This window comes from Lutra lutra, chromosome 2 (genome assembly GCF_902655055.1).
Source record: "Lutra lutra chromosome 2, mLutLut1.2, whole genome shotgun sequence".
NCBI lineage: Eukaryota > Metazoa > Chordata > Mammalia > Carnivora > Mustelidae > Lutra > Lutra lutra.
The window spans coordinates 103,413,025-103,429,384 of NC_062279.1; the positions used below are offsets into that span (position 1 = coordinate 103,413,025).

The 16,360-nt window shown below is 41.8% G+C and overlaps 1 protein-coding gene across 6 annotated transcripts in view; it reads left to right on the forward strand.

Moving 5' to 3' along the window:
* The window catches only part of NFKB1 (nuclear factor kappa B subunit 1), a 140,814-nt gene that overhangs the window by 55,996 nt on the left and 68,458 nt on the right, over positions 1 to 16,360 (forward strand). For all 6 annotated transcript variants that reach the window (XR_007125178.1, XM_047718094.1, XM_047718095.1 and 3 more), the window contains one exon: positions 11,012 to 11,160. Coding sequence is in view for 5 of the 6 variants with exons in the window: in XM_047718094.1 (XP_047574050.1) it covers positions 11,012 to 11,160 (149 nt within the window). In the remaining variant the exon portion in view is untranslated. The remainder of the gene's footprint in view (positions 1 to 11,011; positions 11,161 to 16,360) is intronic.

Genomic DNA, 16,360 nt, shown 5'->3' on the forward strand with positions numbered 1-16,360 from the left:
AGGCAGAGAGAGAGGAGGAAGCAGGCTCCCCGCTGAGCAGAGAGCCCGATGCGGGGCTCGATCCCAGGACCCCGGGATCATGACCTGAGCCGAAGGCAGCGGCTTAACCCACTGAGCCACCCAGGCGCCCCAGAAAGATAGAAATTTGAAAGCAAACCTCTAACTGGAGAAAAGAGCACAAGCAGAAAAATCAACAGCAAAGCCTCAAACTTAGAAGTCTGAGGTCGAATGGGAATAGTGAACAATTCTGCTGGTAGGAAGAGTAGATGAAAGAGAGAGGTGGGAATCAGGTTAGAGAGGTATGACAGGGCTAAACTGCGTAAGGTTCAACAATTTGTACTGGGTTTTGTGGAAAATGGGTAGATTATTATATAAGTTTTAATACGAGAATGAGATGCTATACTCAGCATTGTGCTTTAGGAACATAAACCTGGTAGCAATGTGCTAAGGGATTTTGGAAGGGAAAGGCACAGGGACACCTGTGAGAAGAACTGCCATGATTCTTTTTGAGTTAAACTCAAGAGTTCAGGCTGAAATGGATAAAAACCAAGGCAATGAGAACAGAAGAGAAAGACAAATGCCAAAGATCTGGGGACTATGACCTCACTGAAATTTGGCAACTGACTGAATGTGGAAGACAGCAGAAGTGTCTAAGATGACAGGGAGGTTTCCAGTGCAATCGCTTAGAAGGATCATCTAACAGTAGAGTACGTTCCAGAATAAAGGGCCATTAACTCAGTCATGGGCAGATTGAGTTACAAAGATGTTGTGGACAGGAAGATGCTCTGCAGACCACTGGCAATGTTACAGACGCTTACAAGGAAGGTAAACACGTGGGTTTTAAATTAAGGAGTTATCTGCTTGGCACAGACAATTAAAGCTGGGAGACTAGATAAGAACATCAACAGAGTGATCATGGTAGAGATTAGAAGTGCACCAAAGACTGAATCTCTGAAGAAACTTCTCTTTGGGGAGGAAGGAGAACACCTTAGCAGAAGTGTCCAAAAAGTGAGAGGGGAGAGTTTCTAAGAGGGAATGGTGAGACAGCCCAGGTTTCTGAGGGGTGAAGCGGAAGGAAGAGTTAAGAAGTGACTAGTGGATTTGGAAACAGGGAGCCCAGTCATCATGACCTTGAAGCACTTTTTCATTTGGGGGAAAAGGGATTTAGTTCATTTGCAGAAGGCTACATGTTAAGTACAGCTTTGTACTTAAAGATGAGAACTTTGCTTACATACTTGGTAAGGAGAAAGAGAATGGTACTGAATCAGGTGGGAGGACATTTTAAGAAGCTTTCTCGCCGGGTTATTTGAGAGAAGATGAAATGAAAGAATCATTCTCTATTTCTGTATTTCCTAGGGTTATGCCTGGCCCGTAGTTTGAATAAATGCTAACCTTCACAGTTGTCATCATCCTTATCAGGAAAGGGATTTTTTAGAATAAGGGAGAAGACTGTACATGTTTTGCGGCTAAGAGGAAGGGTCCTTTTGAGAGGAAGGGAAGAGGGTAATTCAAGGAGGTCTGGAATAAGTAGGCACTAAGGGCAAAAACAGACTGGTTGACTCTGGAAAAGGGAACAGACCTACCTTTCTCGGAATTAGAGGAGGATATGTGAAGTAACAGGGACATTTTGAGCCCAGGGAACAGTAAGGAGAAGGAGGTTAAACAGATTCGCATGTGATGGTTTCCACCCTCTCAACAAAGTGAGAGGATCTCTCAACTGCAGATAATCTGCTTAAGGCTTGAAGAGACAAATGAAAATCACTGTCCTTTATTTTGTGCCTGCCGTGTATCAAGAACCATAGTAGACACTTTAAATGATCTTTAATCCGCATGAAGATTCAAAGATTATGTATTTGCATTCACATTATACACACAGATGGGAAAACAAGGCAAAAAGGCAAACTCTCTTTCCCAGCCTCACGCAGCTAGTAATGGGAGGACCCAGGGTTCAAAGCCAGGACTGTCGGACTGCAGAGCCTGATCTCTATGGCAAGGGAGCCTAGGGGGGAAAAAGGAGCCCCAGTAGATTGAGATCTTGCAGGTGTAGCTGTGCTGTCTCATAATCCTGTGGGGTGGTTATTCCTGTCAATTACCACAGTGAACATCAAAGAAGAGCCCTCTCACATGGGGAGGAAGGGACTGTGAAATTGGGGTGGACCAGAAATGTGAATTCTGGGTCCCTGAGGGCAGTAACAAAGCAAAGAAGAGAGATATGTTTGGGCCGGGGGCTAAGACTCTTTGGCCCTGTGGAAGAATACCTGATGGGCATCAGCAGTTAGGGTGGGGTGAGGGAAGGACATGGGGGTGTCTCGGACTTTTAAGAGGAGAGCTGCTATCTTGGTTTTCCAAGGGAGATGATTTCAGAGTGGTCTTTCTTTACCTTTCCCATAGCTGCCAGAATTCCCACCACTGAGCAGTTAGATTCCTCTTACCATCCTGGGGTTCTAGAGCCCCTACCCAGACACCCTCCCACCAACTCAAGCTAATGTGCTCTGATGTAAAATAATCATATTCTAATTTAAATAGCCTATTGAGAGGTTACACCGGAATCTAGCCATGGTTGGTTTTTGTTTTTGTTTTTAAAGATAAAATAAGAGAAAGAATGTAGTTACCTTATTTCCACTTCCTACTTAACACAGCTCTTTATATTTTAATAAATTGCCTTCCATGGATAACATTTTATAGCTTAATTACCTAATCGTATATTCACAAAGAATCAATTATCAAATACCCACACTATGACAAACATTACTGCAGGCACTGGGGACTTAGCAGGAAACGAATCGGTATCCCTTCTCTGATAAGCCTCTATTCTAGTCTAGAAGATAGCCAATAATCAATACAAGTAAAGTGTGTTGTAAATTAAGTAGTAATTAGTAGAAAGGAAAATAAAGCAGGAGAAAGGAAATGCAGGGATTGGAGTGGTCAAGTTTCAATAGGGGTGGGGTAAGCTGTGAACCGCACCCCCCCCGCCCCCCGAGAGAATGGCATTCTGCAAAGCCGAAAGGAAGGCAAGAGAATGTGCAGGTATCCGGAGAAGAGTGTTCCAGGCAGAGGACACAGCCGGTGCAGAAGCTGTCAGGAGTTGAGCCGGCCAGGTCAAGAACAGCAAGCAGGCTGATGTGACTGCCGAGCTGGGAGCATTAAGAAACAAAGATGAAGGAGGAAATGGGGGTGGGGTGTCAGATTGCCCGGGACTGTTAAGATGGAAAGGCATTGGAGGGTTTGGAGTTGTTTTTCTTTAACTTCTTATCATGGAGAATCTTAATCATATATACTTAGAACAATATAATGAGTTCCCTTGTACTAATCATTCAGCTTCGACAGCTTTCACTTTGGGAGAACTTTGAGCAGAGGAGTGACAAGACTTGGCATGACCTGACTTGAGCAAGATCATTCAGGAGAAAGGGCAGTGCAGAAGTGGGGCAGGCCCAGCAAACAGTTCGGAGACAGATCACCGTGGCCTTAGACCAGGGAGCAGCAGCAGTGCAGTGGGGAGAAGTGGTCGGAGTCGGGATATTTTTGAAGGACTGCCTAGATGTTATAATTGTAAACTTTGGTGAAAAAAGAGAATTTGAAAATACACATAGTATGGTAAGGATGGTGAGAGATGTACCTGAATCCCACTACTCTAGACTAAACCCCAATTCTGAAAAATTGGCTTATAAGTGAACATTTGTAACATGATTGATCTATAAGTTATACATTGTGTACTCCTCCTCTATTCTTCTGCAAGCATGGATGATTGGGCCATATAAAGGGTAAGGATTTATTTGTAATTTACTAATGAGGTGATGACACCTGTTGAGGTACAAGTGCCAACAATTCTTTTTTTTTTTAAGATTTTATTTATTTATTTGACAGAGAGAGAGAGAGAGATCATAAGTAGGCAGAGAGGCATGCAGAGAGAGAGGGGGAAGGAGACTCCCAGCCGAGCAGAGAGCCTGATGTGGGGCTCGATCCCAGGACCCTGAGATCATGACCCGAGCTGAAGGCAGAGGTTTAACCCACTGAGCCACCCAGGCTCCCCAAGTGCCAACAATTCTTGAAGCTAAGGAAATTGTGTTACTTATTTTCTGAAAGAATCATGATTTATAAACAGCGATATTAATGTAATAAAACTGAAAATTAAAATAGAACAGACAAAAAAGAAACCTTAAGTCAAAGTATGACAGATGACTCCAAGTTTGAAAGCAGAGTTATAGGTAGACCAGGATTTTATTCCTCTCTCTGTGTAGTCGATAACACACTCTTAGCACATTTTGTTGTATTGAGTTTGCCTTTCTTATCCCAGCCGGACATCTGAGTCATATGTGTTGTTGGTCAGACAAGTAGGACTGTAAACAAGGTAAAGGAATGTGACTGACTCAGTGCACAGCCAGGTGCCCCACTGGAAAAACAACCATGTTATCAACAGTGAATGGGTCAAAAAGGATATTTTCACATCATCCCACCTTACTAAGAACACCTCCCTTGCTTACATTCAGAAGACATAGGATGAATTCCGAAGTCCTCCATGTCTTGGCTGTCTGACCTTGGGTTATGTCACTTGTTAGTCTGTCTGAACTTCTGTCTTCTACAAAATGGGGATGATAGTGTCCTCTCTGTCTACCCAAAAGGGTTGGTGAGAGGCCCAGGAAGAACTGGGACGTGTATAAAATAAAAGAGAACGAAAGAAACCGGTGCCTCCGTGGAACTGGCTATGTGTCCAGCACTGTGTTGTCCTTCAACAGCCATCTGAGGTTGCATTACTGGCCCGTTTTATAGCTGTGGAGCGTGAGGCTCAGAGAGGTTACCTAACTTATACAAGGTCATGGAGCTAGAAGAAGAAAGAGTTGGCATTTGATCCCAGACGGGATCAACTTTAAATCCCGTACCTTGAAAGGAAAAAACCACTTTTACTGAGCATCTTCCCACTCCATGCCAGAAACCATGTTAGACGTGGTTCTGTCCTCTCTCATTTAATAAAGGTTGTTCTGTACTTCCTGGGTGCTCAACAAAGAATAAAGAACAGGAAAATCTATCTATCATCACTGAGAGAGGATACATAATGAAAACTATTATTTTCCTTCTTTTTCCCGTTCTCCTCCTCTTCCTTCTCTTTCTTCTTCAACCCCCTGCCTGTGCCTCCTCCTCTCTTTCTTCTTTGTTTTATAATCTGACATGCCACCTAACTGAGAGGAATCGATGCGTAGCTAATGGTGTCTGTGGCATGTTTTTTTTTTTTTTTTTTTTAATGAAGGAGCCTTGCAAGAGGACAGGTGCGTTTCTGCCACCTCACTGCTAACTCTGAGACTTTCTCACAACACACAGCAGCAAAACCAAACAAACAGGTTATTCAGGAGTCACTGTCACGTCCCTGCAAAGGAGAGCTGCACAACACCCGGGCAGACGGGGTATTTACAAAAGAAAAAGTCATTGAGCCAGCGGTAGGCAGTGTAATGGAAAATGAGAATGGGCTTTGGAGTTGGACGGACCAGGTTCGCAGGGCTGCCCAACACTCTATTTATAGGAACAATGGTGGTTTGCTTCATCTTCGTGTGCCTCAGTTCCCTCAGCTGTAGAATGGAGTACCCCTACTGACCCCACAGGGCTGACGTGAAGACTGGCTGAGTTAACACATTCCCTGGCCTTCCATACGAACAGTAGGTTACGAAGTATCGATGTATGTGCTCTGGGGGTTTAACAAGCAAGAGAGCTAGGTCAGTAACCCTTGAGCTGCAAATTGGTTTTACCATCATCTCGTTGCAATAAGTTGCATTTGCTTTCCCTGCCTCACTCCAATCACATCCCACCTCCACCCCCACGCCCCTGCCAAAGGGGATAGTCGTGGAGTTTTGTGGGCCAAAGTGGTGAGGAAAGTGCCATGGAAGATGCGTATTTAGGTCTTACCTTTGAAGAATGAGTGGTTCTAGATAAAGAAGAGATGGGAGGGACACTCCTGGGGAGATTGGAACCACTTGCAGGAAATCCTGAGAATGGTGATGAGTATGGCTAGGGAGACAGTGAGGAGGACTCTCACCACAGGCCCATTGTACGTACTGTTCTCAACCCGCTATCTCCTGCCCACCCCTTTCCTTGTTATGCTCCTGCCTCTCGTTGCTCCCTCGGGAACCTTTCTCTGACTTCCTGACCAGGTCAGCTCCTAGTATGTGTGTCTTTTGTAAGGGCTTCACAGTTAGGTGTTTATTTCTTTTATTTCGTTTATTTCTCTGTGAGTTTCTTTGAGTACTATGAGCCCCACTCTTTAATTCCCATCAAAACAGAGGTTATGTCTGTTTTGCACTCACATTGTTTCCCTTCAGTCCTCGGCCTTCTGCAGTGCATGAACCATAGAAGGAGCCTAAGAAATACTCACTAAATAAATGGATATGGTTGGGTTTTTGGTGAAGTAGCAGTCTGGAGAGGAGAAAGGTTTATATTTGAGATTACGAATCCCATTAAGTGTCAGCACTGTATTCCCTCATTTAATCCTCAAAAACAGTTTGTGGAATCGAGTGCGTTTCATTTCATTTTAAAGATGGAGAAATTGATGTCCAGAGATGTTAACCATCTTTCCTTATGGACCCAGCTATAGAGTCAGTGGTAACAGAGGGATTTGAGCCTGGCACCTTAACCTCAGAGCTCTCAGATGAATCACATTGCTCTGCTGTTTTAGCAGAAGAGGGACCAAGTTAGGTACACAGGTAAAGTTAGGATAGATTTCTGTTTGAAAATTATGGATTTTTTTTTCTTCCTCCTCCTCCTCAATTATCGTCATCATGGTTATCACTTCATGAGAAAGACTAAGCAGAAAAGAACTCCTTCGGGGCGCCTCGGTGGCTCAGTGGGTTAAGCCTCTGCCTTCGGCTCAGGTCATGGTCCCAGGGTTCTGGAATCAACCCCGAGTTGGGCTCTCTGCTCAGTGGGGAGCCTGCTTCTCCTCTGCCTGCCTGTCTGCCTACTTGTGAACTCTGTCTGTCAAATAAATAAATGAAATCTTAAAAAAAAAAAAAAAGAAAGAAAGAAAGAAAGAAAGAAAGAAAGAAAGAAAGAAAGAAAGAAAGAAAGAAAGAAAAGAACTCCTTCATGTGTCACGTTTTACATTCATGTTGACTCTTCTGCCAAAGAGATTGGGTCAAATTTCCTCGGTAAGTATACCAGACATTTCAAATTCTGATCCCCAGAACATTTTAGACTACTTTTCTTAGTCACCTTTTAAGAACCAGTATGAACTTTGCCAGAGCATGACAGAATAACTTTGAATAAAAGGAGGTGATTTGACTAAGTTTGGTATTATATGCGACACTAGGTTTCTGTTTTTTACTCAAAAAGCAGATCTAGCCTGTGGTCATCAGGACTGTTGCATCATAAAGCTCCCAGAAGAAAGGTTTAATTTCATCAAGGAAGCTAAGAAATCCTGAGCATCTCCAAGAATAATAGCTGTTACTATAATAACACGGTTTATTACTAGAAAATTAACAAAGCCCAATAAAATATGGCACTCTGGGGAAAAAACACAAAAACAAAAACTTAACCCTAAGAATAAAAGTGGCTTGAATTGGTCATTTATTCCAGCCCCTGCCTTTAGACAGGATTTTTAAAAAATCACCTCAGTGCAGTTGTAAGTCTCTAGATAGGGGAGTGCATTACAGTAATCAAGAAGATGATAGTTAAAACTGTATATTGCTCTTATTTACCAGGCAGCATTATAAAAACTTTAACAGTATTTGATTCTCGTAACAAACCTGCGAGGCCCTATTTTTATCCCTATTGTATAGATGAGGAACTGAACACTGCCCAAGGTCACACAGCTAGTAAATGGTGGAACTGTCTTCACACCTAGCTAGTCTGCCCCTGGACTAGGTGCTCTTACAGTGTCCCTTGGTAGCTGCTTACTCACATGTTCACCTCTGTCTCCTTGGCTTTCACTGAAAGCTTAACTTGCATTTAAGCCTTTAGTGTTTAAGAGCCTGCTGTGTTCAGATTCTTTCAAAAATAACCCAGCCTTCCTGGCAGATGCAGTTACTTTCTGTAAACTTAATTTTCAAGGGAACTACACTATACAAAGAAGTAGGGAAGCTGAATAAAAATAACCAGATTCTCTGTAGAACATACGGATTTCTGGATCAGTGGCAAATAGCTCTCAGTCATGGCGGCATTCTCTGAAGTATGCCCTCCCCTAGGTTAGAATTCCATTGTCTTCATTGGCCGTACAACCTGAAAATAGTATCTTTTTTTTTTTTTCTGTCCCCACACTTCAGCTTTCTTCTTTCTGTCAGTATTTTGGAAAGTCCACAAAACCCAGGGGCCTCCCTGTCGTTGCCCTGTGGTTGGTGTAAAAACCAGATGATGCCATGCTGACCTAAAGTCTTTTAAATGGATCAAACTGCACATTAGTCACTGGCAAAGTTTTCAGGTCCTTTTACCTCAGGACTACTCATTTCCTCATTCTTGCCACCCTTCGGTCATGAAGTAATAGCAAGAAAAAGATGTGAGTACTTTTTGAGGACGCCTCCTAGTCTATCCTTCAGTTCTAGCGACTGATTCCTTCTTAGTGGTGACATTGAAGGGCCCCGATATCCAAAGGGATTGGGCTCTAATCGCTAGATTCCTTCTGGTGTTCTGCTTAAGTGGAGGGCCTCCCTGATTTCACCCAAGTGAAGCATTTCATCATGCCTTACATGGTTGCATTTCTGTGCTCTGAGCACTTAGGAGTGAAATTTCATGTCTATTTAGTGCTTTTTGCTATTCGTTTACTGCCAAAGAAGTCCCTGTACAATATGTCATCATAACAAAGGCTGATTTCACATGTTGACACCAAGGCCTAGAACTGCATCGGCAATCCAGGGACTCTGCGGGCACAACAACCAATTTTGGAGCAAACCCAGAACTTTTCATTCCCTGTCCTGCCCTGAAGGGCAAAGGCTTTCTTCTGCCTGTTTTAAAAGGGAAAGCACTGGGTGCCTGGGTGGCTCAGTGGGTTAAAGCCTCTGCCTTTGGCTCAGGTCATGATCCCAGGGTCCTGGGATCAAGGCCCGCATCGGGCTCTCTGCTCAGCGGGGGTCTGCATCCTCCTCTCTCTTTGTCTGCCTCTCTGCTTACTTGTGTTCTCTCTCTCTCTGTCAAATAAATAAATAAAATCTTAAAAATAATAAATAAATATAAATAAAAAATAAAAGGGAAAGCACTAAGTTTACAATTATTTTTATAGCCAGGAGGCTTTTTTAAGTGCTATACCTGTTCTAGAGATGATTTGTGCTTTGAGGTGGCGGTCACTGATTTAATCCTCAGCGTTCTGTGCGATGTGCTTGCTCTGCAAGGACGGGAGGCCACTTCCTGGAAAGGCCTTCGCTTTGGGAAGGAGTATTAGAAGGTTTGAAAGCAAACTTTGGCAGCAGCTCTGGACCAAACTTCAGGCAAAGAGGCACTAGCGTTTCCAGGGGAGCTATACTGTTGATGAGAGAGGATTCTGTCCTTTGCTCGGGGCGGGAAACGTCTCTCCCCAGAACGCTCTGCCAGACAATCCCAGCTCTGATCAACTTCTCCTCAACTCTTGCAGTGAGAGATTGGATTGGGGAAAAAATCCATACTGAAAAAATCCTCACAAAACCCTGCCTCAATGGAATATGAATCCATTTGATGATACTTAGAGGGGAAGCAGACCGATTGAAGGGGATTCTGTCTTTTTCCAAGAAATTTTATTGGCAAGTGTAGATTCTTCCTCAAGTTAATGTCAGAAAGACTTCCATCAAGGATTCGTTGCTAGATGGGCTACCTGTCTACTTTCTTTTCCTTCCGAGCTAGGGGATGCTTGTGCAGATCAAAATATTTCTAATGTTTGTATAGTTAGGAGATCCTGAATTTAGGTCACTCACTTCCTCAAAAAGAGACAAGAAGAGCTAAGGAAATAGGATGGCCACCTCTTCCCAGTGTTAGCCCTGAAAGCCATGGAAACCCCCTCAGTCTCAGGCAAGAGGATGGTGATTACCCTTTAAGGAAATATAGTGCATTTTCAATAGTTTGGCTGAATTTATCACAGAATTCTGACAGGATTCAGGAAAGTAAAAATAAGGCCATTGGTCTTTTCTGTTAGTACAAGTTTAGTATTGGGGCTTTCTCAAGGGAGGAATCTGTGGTCTGCTGTAGGAGGCTGGGGGACCAACTAGAGGAGAAAGGGGGTCCAAGATGTGTTTGCTTTAAAATGCCATTATCTCCATGCTACTTCCTTTTTAGGGCTCCTGTCAACATTTTAAAGGTATAACAGTTAAAAAGATAAATTACCTTAAACAGAAAAATCCAATTTTATGAAACAAGAGCTAAGCAGGTGTCAGATCTAAGGATCTGCATATAGGGAGTGCACTTACTTGAAACTTACTATGACCTGGACATGTGTAACTCACTTATCAGAGCTCATAGCAGAGAGTGCTCTTGAAGGCTACAGTGTCCTGACACATCACCACAGACCAAGTCCATGGTCTTGGGTATCCATGGCCAACCTTCAGAGCCAGGTCCCTGGCAAGATTCTGTGTCCTGCCTAATCTCATGGCAGAGACTTGGGGTTACACTGCTTCTGCTCCCCTCTCTCTTTCCCTTGGTTTCCATCAGTCCATCAACCCCACTTCCCTTCTCATGGCTCTTCTACCCAGCATTCATTCATGACCGAAAGTTGTGATGAGGGTACAGATGAAAACGTGTTCTCAACTAGTTGGAAGGGGGCTGCTTCATGGCTACGCAGCATCCTCTGAGATGTGCCATTCCAACTTGAACAATACACACAACATTATAAGTGGCCTGCTTCGTGGAATATATCCTCCCGACACAAAACAACCAGCATTAGCATTTTACTTTATTTCCATCCTGTCATTTGTTCATCACGTATTTTTTTTTTTTAAATGGAACTGTGGTCATATATGTATAGGTATTCCAAATTTCGGATCATACTTTTTACAACTACCAGTTTGTCATAGACGTTTTTCCATGTCGCTGTATAGTCAGATGTACTAACTCTCTAAATGTGCTTCTTACATAGATCTGCAACTATGTGGGACCTGCAAAGGTTATTGTTCAGTTGGTCACAAATGGGAAAAACATCCACCTGCACGCACACAGCCTGGTGGGAAAACACTGTGAGGATGGGATCTGCACTGTAACTGCCGGACCCAAGGACATGGTGGTCGGGTAAGTGAGGGCATATGACACTGTGAAAGGCAGGAGCGGAGGCAACATGGCACCCGGGGACTTGGACTGAAGGTGTCCTTTTCATTCGGAACCTTCCCAAGACTCTCAAAGATGGTTTTATACTCTTGATGATTCTTTTAATGAATCATTGAGTCTGGATTTATAGGATGAACATTTTGAGCATGAAAAAGATAGATAAATATTGTTTCAGTTCTCTGCTATTTAGAAAGTGTGCACGGATAAGAAGCCCAGGAATGCAAATTTGTTTTGGCATTCATCAGACTTGAAATTTAAATACAAAGGGACGTATTCATTTAAGAGTTAGACAGAACAATTTTAAATGAATGAGTTATTATAAAAGATGTTCAGCCCAAAAGGAGTAAGAAAGTTTAATTTTATTTGATTCTTAAGAATATCTTTCTAGGGTTTCCTAATACTGGTTTAAACAGTTAATGATAAAATCCCAGTTAATCTGGACTATGCACTCAAAAGAGAGGAATTGCTTAAATCAACTGTAATTAAGTTGATGGTAGCATTTCAGGCTTTGAATTCTGATCAGGTCTTAAGTTGGTTGATATTGGGGAGGTTGAACTTTCATGTTCCTAGGTATTTCTTTGTTTGACTGTGAAAATATTCAAGTGTGAAAAACCTAGAGAGAGAGCTTTCTTTTAAGTCACTAAAATCTGATTCTTTTGATGTTAGAAAGAAAAGCCTCTAGATTGGAGGAAGCTTAAATTGATTTAAAAAATTCAGTTGTGCTTTATATGAACTTGTTTCAACATTCTCTTAAACGACTGGCCTCTTTCCTGTTGAATGTCACAGTGTTGGAATACTCTTACGGTTCCTGACTGACCTGTGAGAGCTTTGAGATGCAGGGTAATTGTCAGAGTTTCAGACTAATTGATCACTTAGTGTTTCTGCGGATTTACCCCAGCAGGCTGCTGTCAGTTTGAAGTGTTGGTCCTGTTTAATCTGTGTGATAATCATATCCTTTAGAGGAAATTATAGGTGAAGTTCCTTACTAATAACATTTGTTATTATAAAACTGCCAGTATGTTGTCTATAATTTGGTGTTTCTGTGGCTTGGCTTAGTAATCTTCTAGGATTTTAGAAGGAACTAATGGTTATTTGGTTTGAAACCTACGGCAGGAATAGAAGTAAGTTCCCTGTTTCTGAGGAAAGGAAGGAAATCCTTTACTCTCTTGCAGTGGGGTTCTGTTGCTGGGAGAACTCATTCACTCAGCAAACATTCTGAGCACCTACACTCCCAAGTTTGATCATTAAGATGTCTCCTCATAGCGCTGTGGGATTTTTGTGACCCTATACAACTTCACCAAGAAATTCAGTCAAGAGGATGCCACATGATAGTTACAACAGACTCAGTAGACTTTCTTGTTAAGCGTGTTCTGTGAGGGGCGCCTCGGTGGCTCAGTGGGTTAAAACCTCTGCCTTCAGCCCAGGTCATGATCCCAGGGTCCTGGGATTGAGCCCCAGGATAGAGCCCCGAATCAGGCTCTCTGCTCAGCAGGGAGCCTGCTTCCTCCTCTCTCTCTGCCTGCCTCTCTGCCTACTTGTGATCTCTATCTGTCAAGTAAATAAATAAAATCTTAAAAAAAAAAAAAAAGAGTGTTCTATGAAACACTGGTACTCCCTTTATAATTGATTTTTAATTGAGAAACTTTTGCCTACAGTCTTTTCTAAAATATAATATTTCCTTCATGATTTGTCTCTCTTATTTAAAATTTTTTTTAAGTTTCCAATGTCAGAACCTGTTGTATTTGAGTAGAGAATATGCTAGTAGTCTGGAAACCAGAATTCTCTTCATTTCTGTCACTCTCAGCAGTAGGGTTAGGGGGTAATCTTTATGACTTCTTGAGCCCTTTAAATCCTTCCCTTATAAAATATGAGCGTTGGGCTACAGAATTTGTCTCCAGGCCCTTTACCTCTCAAAACTTCTAGACTGAGCTAACATTAGCTAATATTATGAAACAACATGAGCTGACTTGCAACATATGTATTTATGGAATGCCATCGATTACTGTTATTCAGTTCTAACTTGTAGGTAAGAATATGACCTAGAGAAATTTAGGAAGATAGCCAGAGTTACTCCACAGACTTGTCAATACTAGAAATGGAACCAGGAAATCTCTTCAACAATACTGCTTAGGCTAAGAGTATATATTCATGAGTAGGGCACCAATCCAACATATCAAAAAGAATATATAAAAAATAACTCAGGGGAGATAAATGACTTTTAAGTTACCAAAGCCAGAAGGGAGATTGGGGGAGGGTGAAATAGGTAAAGGGGATTGAGAGCACACATATCTTGATGAGCACTGAGTAATATATGGAACTGTTGATTCACTATATTGTACACCTGAAACTAATATAACACTGTATGTGAACTATACCAGAATTAAAATTTTTAAAAAACAAAAGCAAATTAAAACAAATAAATTATCAAAGCCAAAGACATATTTATCTTTGGGGTTCTTTTAGTTTCTATATTCAAAGACATTTTGTTATCTAGATTAAAATATTCATGTTTTAGATAACTTGAGTCACAACTGTAGGTTTGAATGCTAACATTTTGCCTTTAAAATTTTTTTTTATTTAGCTTTATTTTTTTCACATTTTATTTCTTACTCATTTGTTTAGTTAGCTTTTAGTGCCTGTCCTCATAAAAATAATTTTAGTTCGATATTTTATTTTTGATCTTGAATATCAACAGTTTGTTTGAACAACATTTTAGTTCTCTGAATTTTCAATCAATGGAAACTATCTGTTACTTGACTTTGCTTTAAGTCGCCTTCCTCACCAATAATCACCACACCCTCTGTTTCCTGGCAGCCTGCTTTAGAGAGATTTGAAGGTGTTTTTTTTTTTGAACTACTATTTACCGCATGTACCAATTGGTAAGCACTAGTAGTGGATATATAAGTACAAAAGAGAAGCAAGGCCTCCCTCAATGAGCTAGTGCAAACCATATTAAAGTGGTGGTTTTGTAGGTCTAAAAACAATTGATTATTGGCAGTTTTATAATGTTAACCCCAAATACACAGAGAAGATGCTGGTTGAAGAAAATGAACAAAGTATGGACTGAGATCAGAAGTGTCCAACTTCAAAATTAGAGTGTAGATTGGGAGTCAGGAAGCTTTTGAATCTTGTGTCAGCTCTAAAGTCAATGTTTGCTTCCTGAGAGGAAGAAAAGCCAGGTAGAGGGGCCCCCTTTAAAATCCCAAAGTAGGGGCACCTGGGTGGCTCAGTGGGTTAAAGCCTCTGCCTTTGGCTCAGGTCATGGTCCCAGGGTCCTGGGATCGAGTCCCTCATCGGGCTCTCTGCTCAGCCGGGAGCCTGCTTCCTCCTCTCTCTCTCTCTCTGACTGCCTCTCTGCCTACTTGTGATCTCTGTCTGTCAAATAAAATCTTTAATAAATTAATTAATTAATTAAATAAAATCCCAAACAAATGACATGGGGGTTTGAACCTACCCAGAGGGCAGCAGTAGTTCCCAGATGATAACGATGATGACGACGATGATGATGATGATGGAAACATCTGGCACAGTGTAGAGGATTTCAAACCTGACAGCTATTTAAAGTCACCTTTGGTCACTTTATAAAAATATTGAGCCAGGCCCTCCTCTCAGAGGTTCTGATCTCATTGGTCTTGCAGAGCACAGAGCAGTGGTTCTCAAACTTTAGGTGCTTTGGCATCTCCTAGAGGATTTGCTGAAATGCAAATTGCTGAGTCCCACCCTCAGAGTTTCTGATTCCGTAGGTTTGGGATACAGTTTCAAAATGTGCATTTTCATAAGTTCTCGGGATTCACTGATGCTCCCGGTCTAGAGACTACACCTTGCAAACTACTGTAGAGACTATGGCACTTTGAGTAAGACACAAGATTGTAGACCCAGCCCTCTTTTATTAGCTGTGAGAGCCATCTTCTAAAAAAACCTCTGTCAAGTTTTACTGAAGCAACGTATAATTTAAATACTATAATATTTAACCTTTAAAGTGTATAGTCTTACAAATTTTGGCAAATACGGGAATAAGAACCACAATTAAGGTATAGAATAGTTCTATTGTCCCCCAAATCCTATGTGTCTCTACTTCCCACTCCAGGCCCCGGCAACTCCTGATCGGTTTTCTATCCCTACAGTTCTGCCTTTACCAGAATGACATAGAGGCGGAATCCAGCAATACATATATAGCCTTTTTGAGTCTGGCTTCCTTCACTTAGCGTAACGCATTTGCAATTCCTCCTGCTTCTTGTGTGTACCAGCAGCGTCTGCCTTTTCATTCCGAAGTGGTATCGCACCCCACTGATGTACATCACAGTTAGTTAGTCTGCCTGTTGAAGAACCTTTAGTTTCTTTCCCATTTTGACAGAGCCACTTTTTGTGTGAACGTAAGTTTTCGTTTCTTTGGTCTTAGGTAAATACTGAAGAGTGGAACTGTAGGGATGGATCCTAAGGGTCCATTTGTTTTGATAAGAGATTGCCAAATTGTTTTCCAAAGTGGCCGTACCATCTTGCATTCCCATGTGTTAACATTTATGATCCTCGGGGCGCCTGGGTGGCTCAGTGGGTTAAGCCTCTGCTGTCAGCTCAGGTCATGATCTCAGGGTCCTGGGATCGAGCCCCACATTGGGCTCCCTGCTCAGCGGGGAGCCTGCTTCCCCCCACCTCTCTGCCTACTTGTGATCTCTCTCTGTGTCAAATAAATAAATAAAATCTTTAAAAACAAACAAACAAAAAAACATTTATGATCCTCGGTTTTCTCAGTTGCACGTGCTGTTAGTAATAATGCCTGCTCTTGTTTTCTTTTACATTTTATTCTAGAAATCTTCGAACATACACAAAAGTAAAAAGAAAACCACAATGAGCCCTTACCGTATCCATCACCCAGCTTTGACAATTAATTATTATATCTTGGTTTAAATATACCCCTGCCTAGATAGCTTTATGTATTGATATCTGATCGAGTTCCATTCTGTTAGGAGAATACTTGGTATGATTTCAGTCCTCTTATTAAATTTATTGAGATTTGTTTAACGGATTAGAATATGGTATGCTTGGTAAATGTTCCTTGTGCACTTAAAAAGAATGCTTAGTCTAATTGAGTTGAATGCGTATTCTATAAATGTCAATTAGGTCAAGTTGTTTGATAGTGTTGTTCAAGTCTTCTCTATCCTTACTG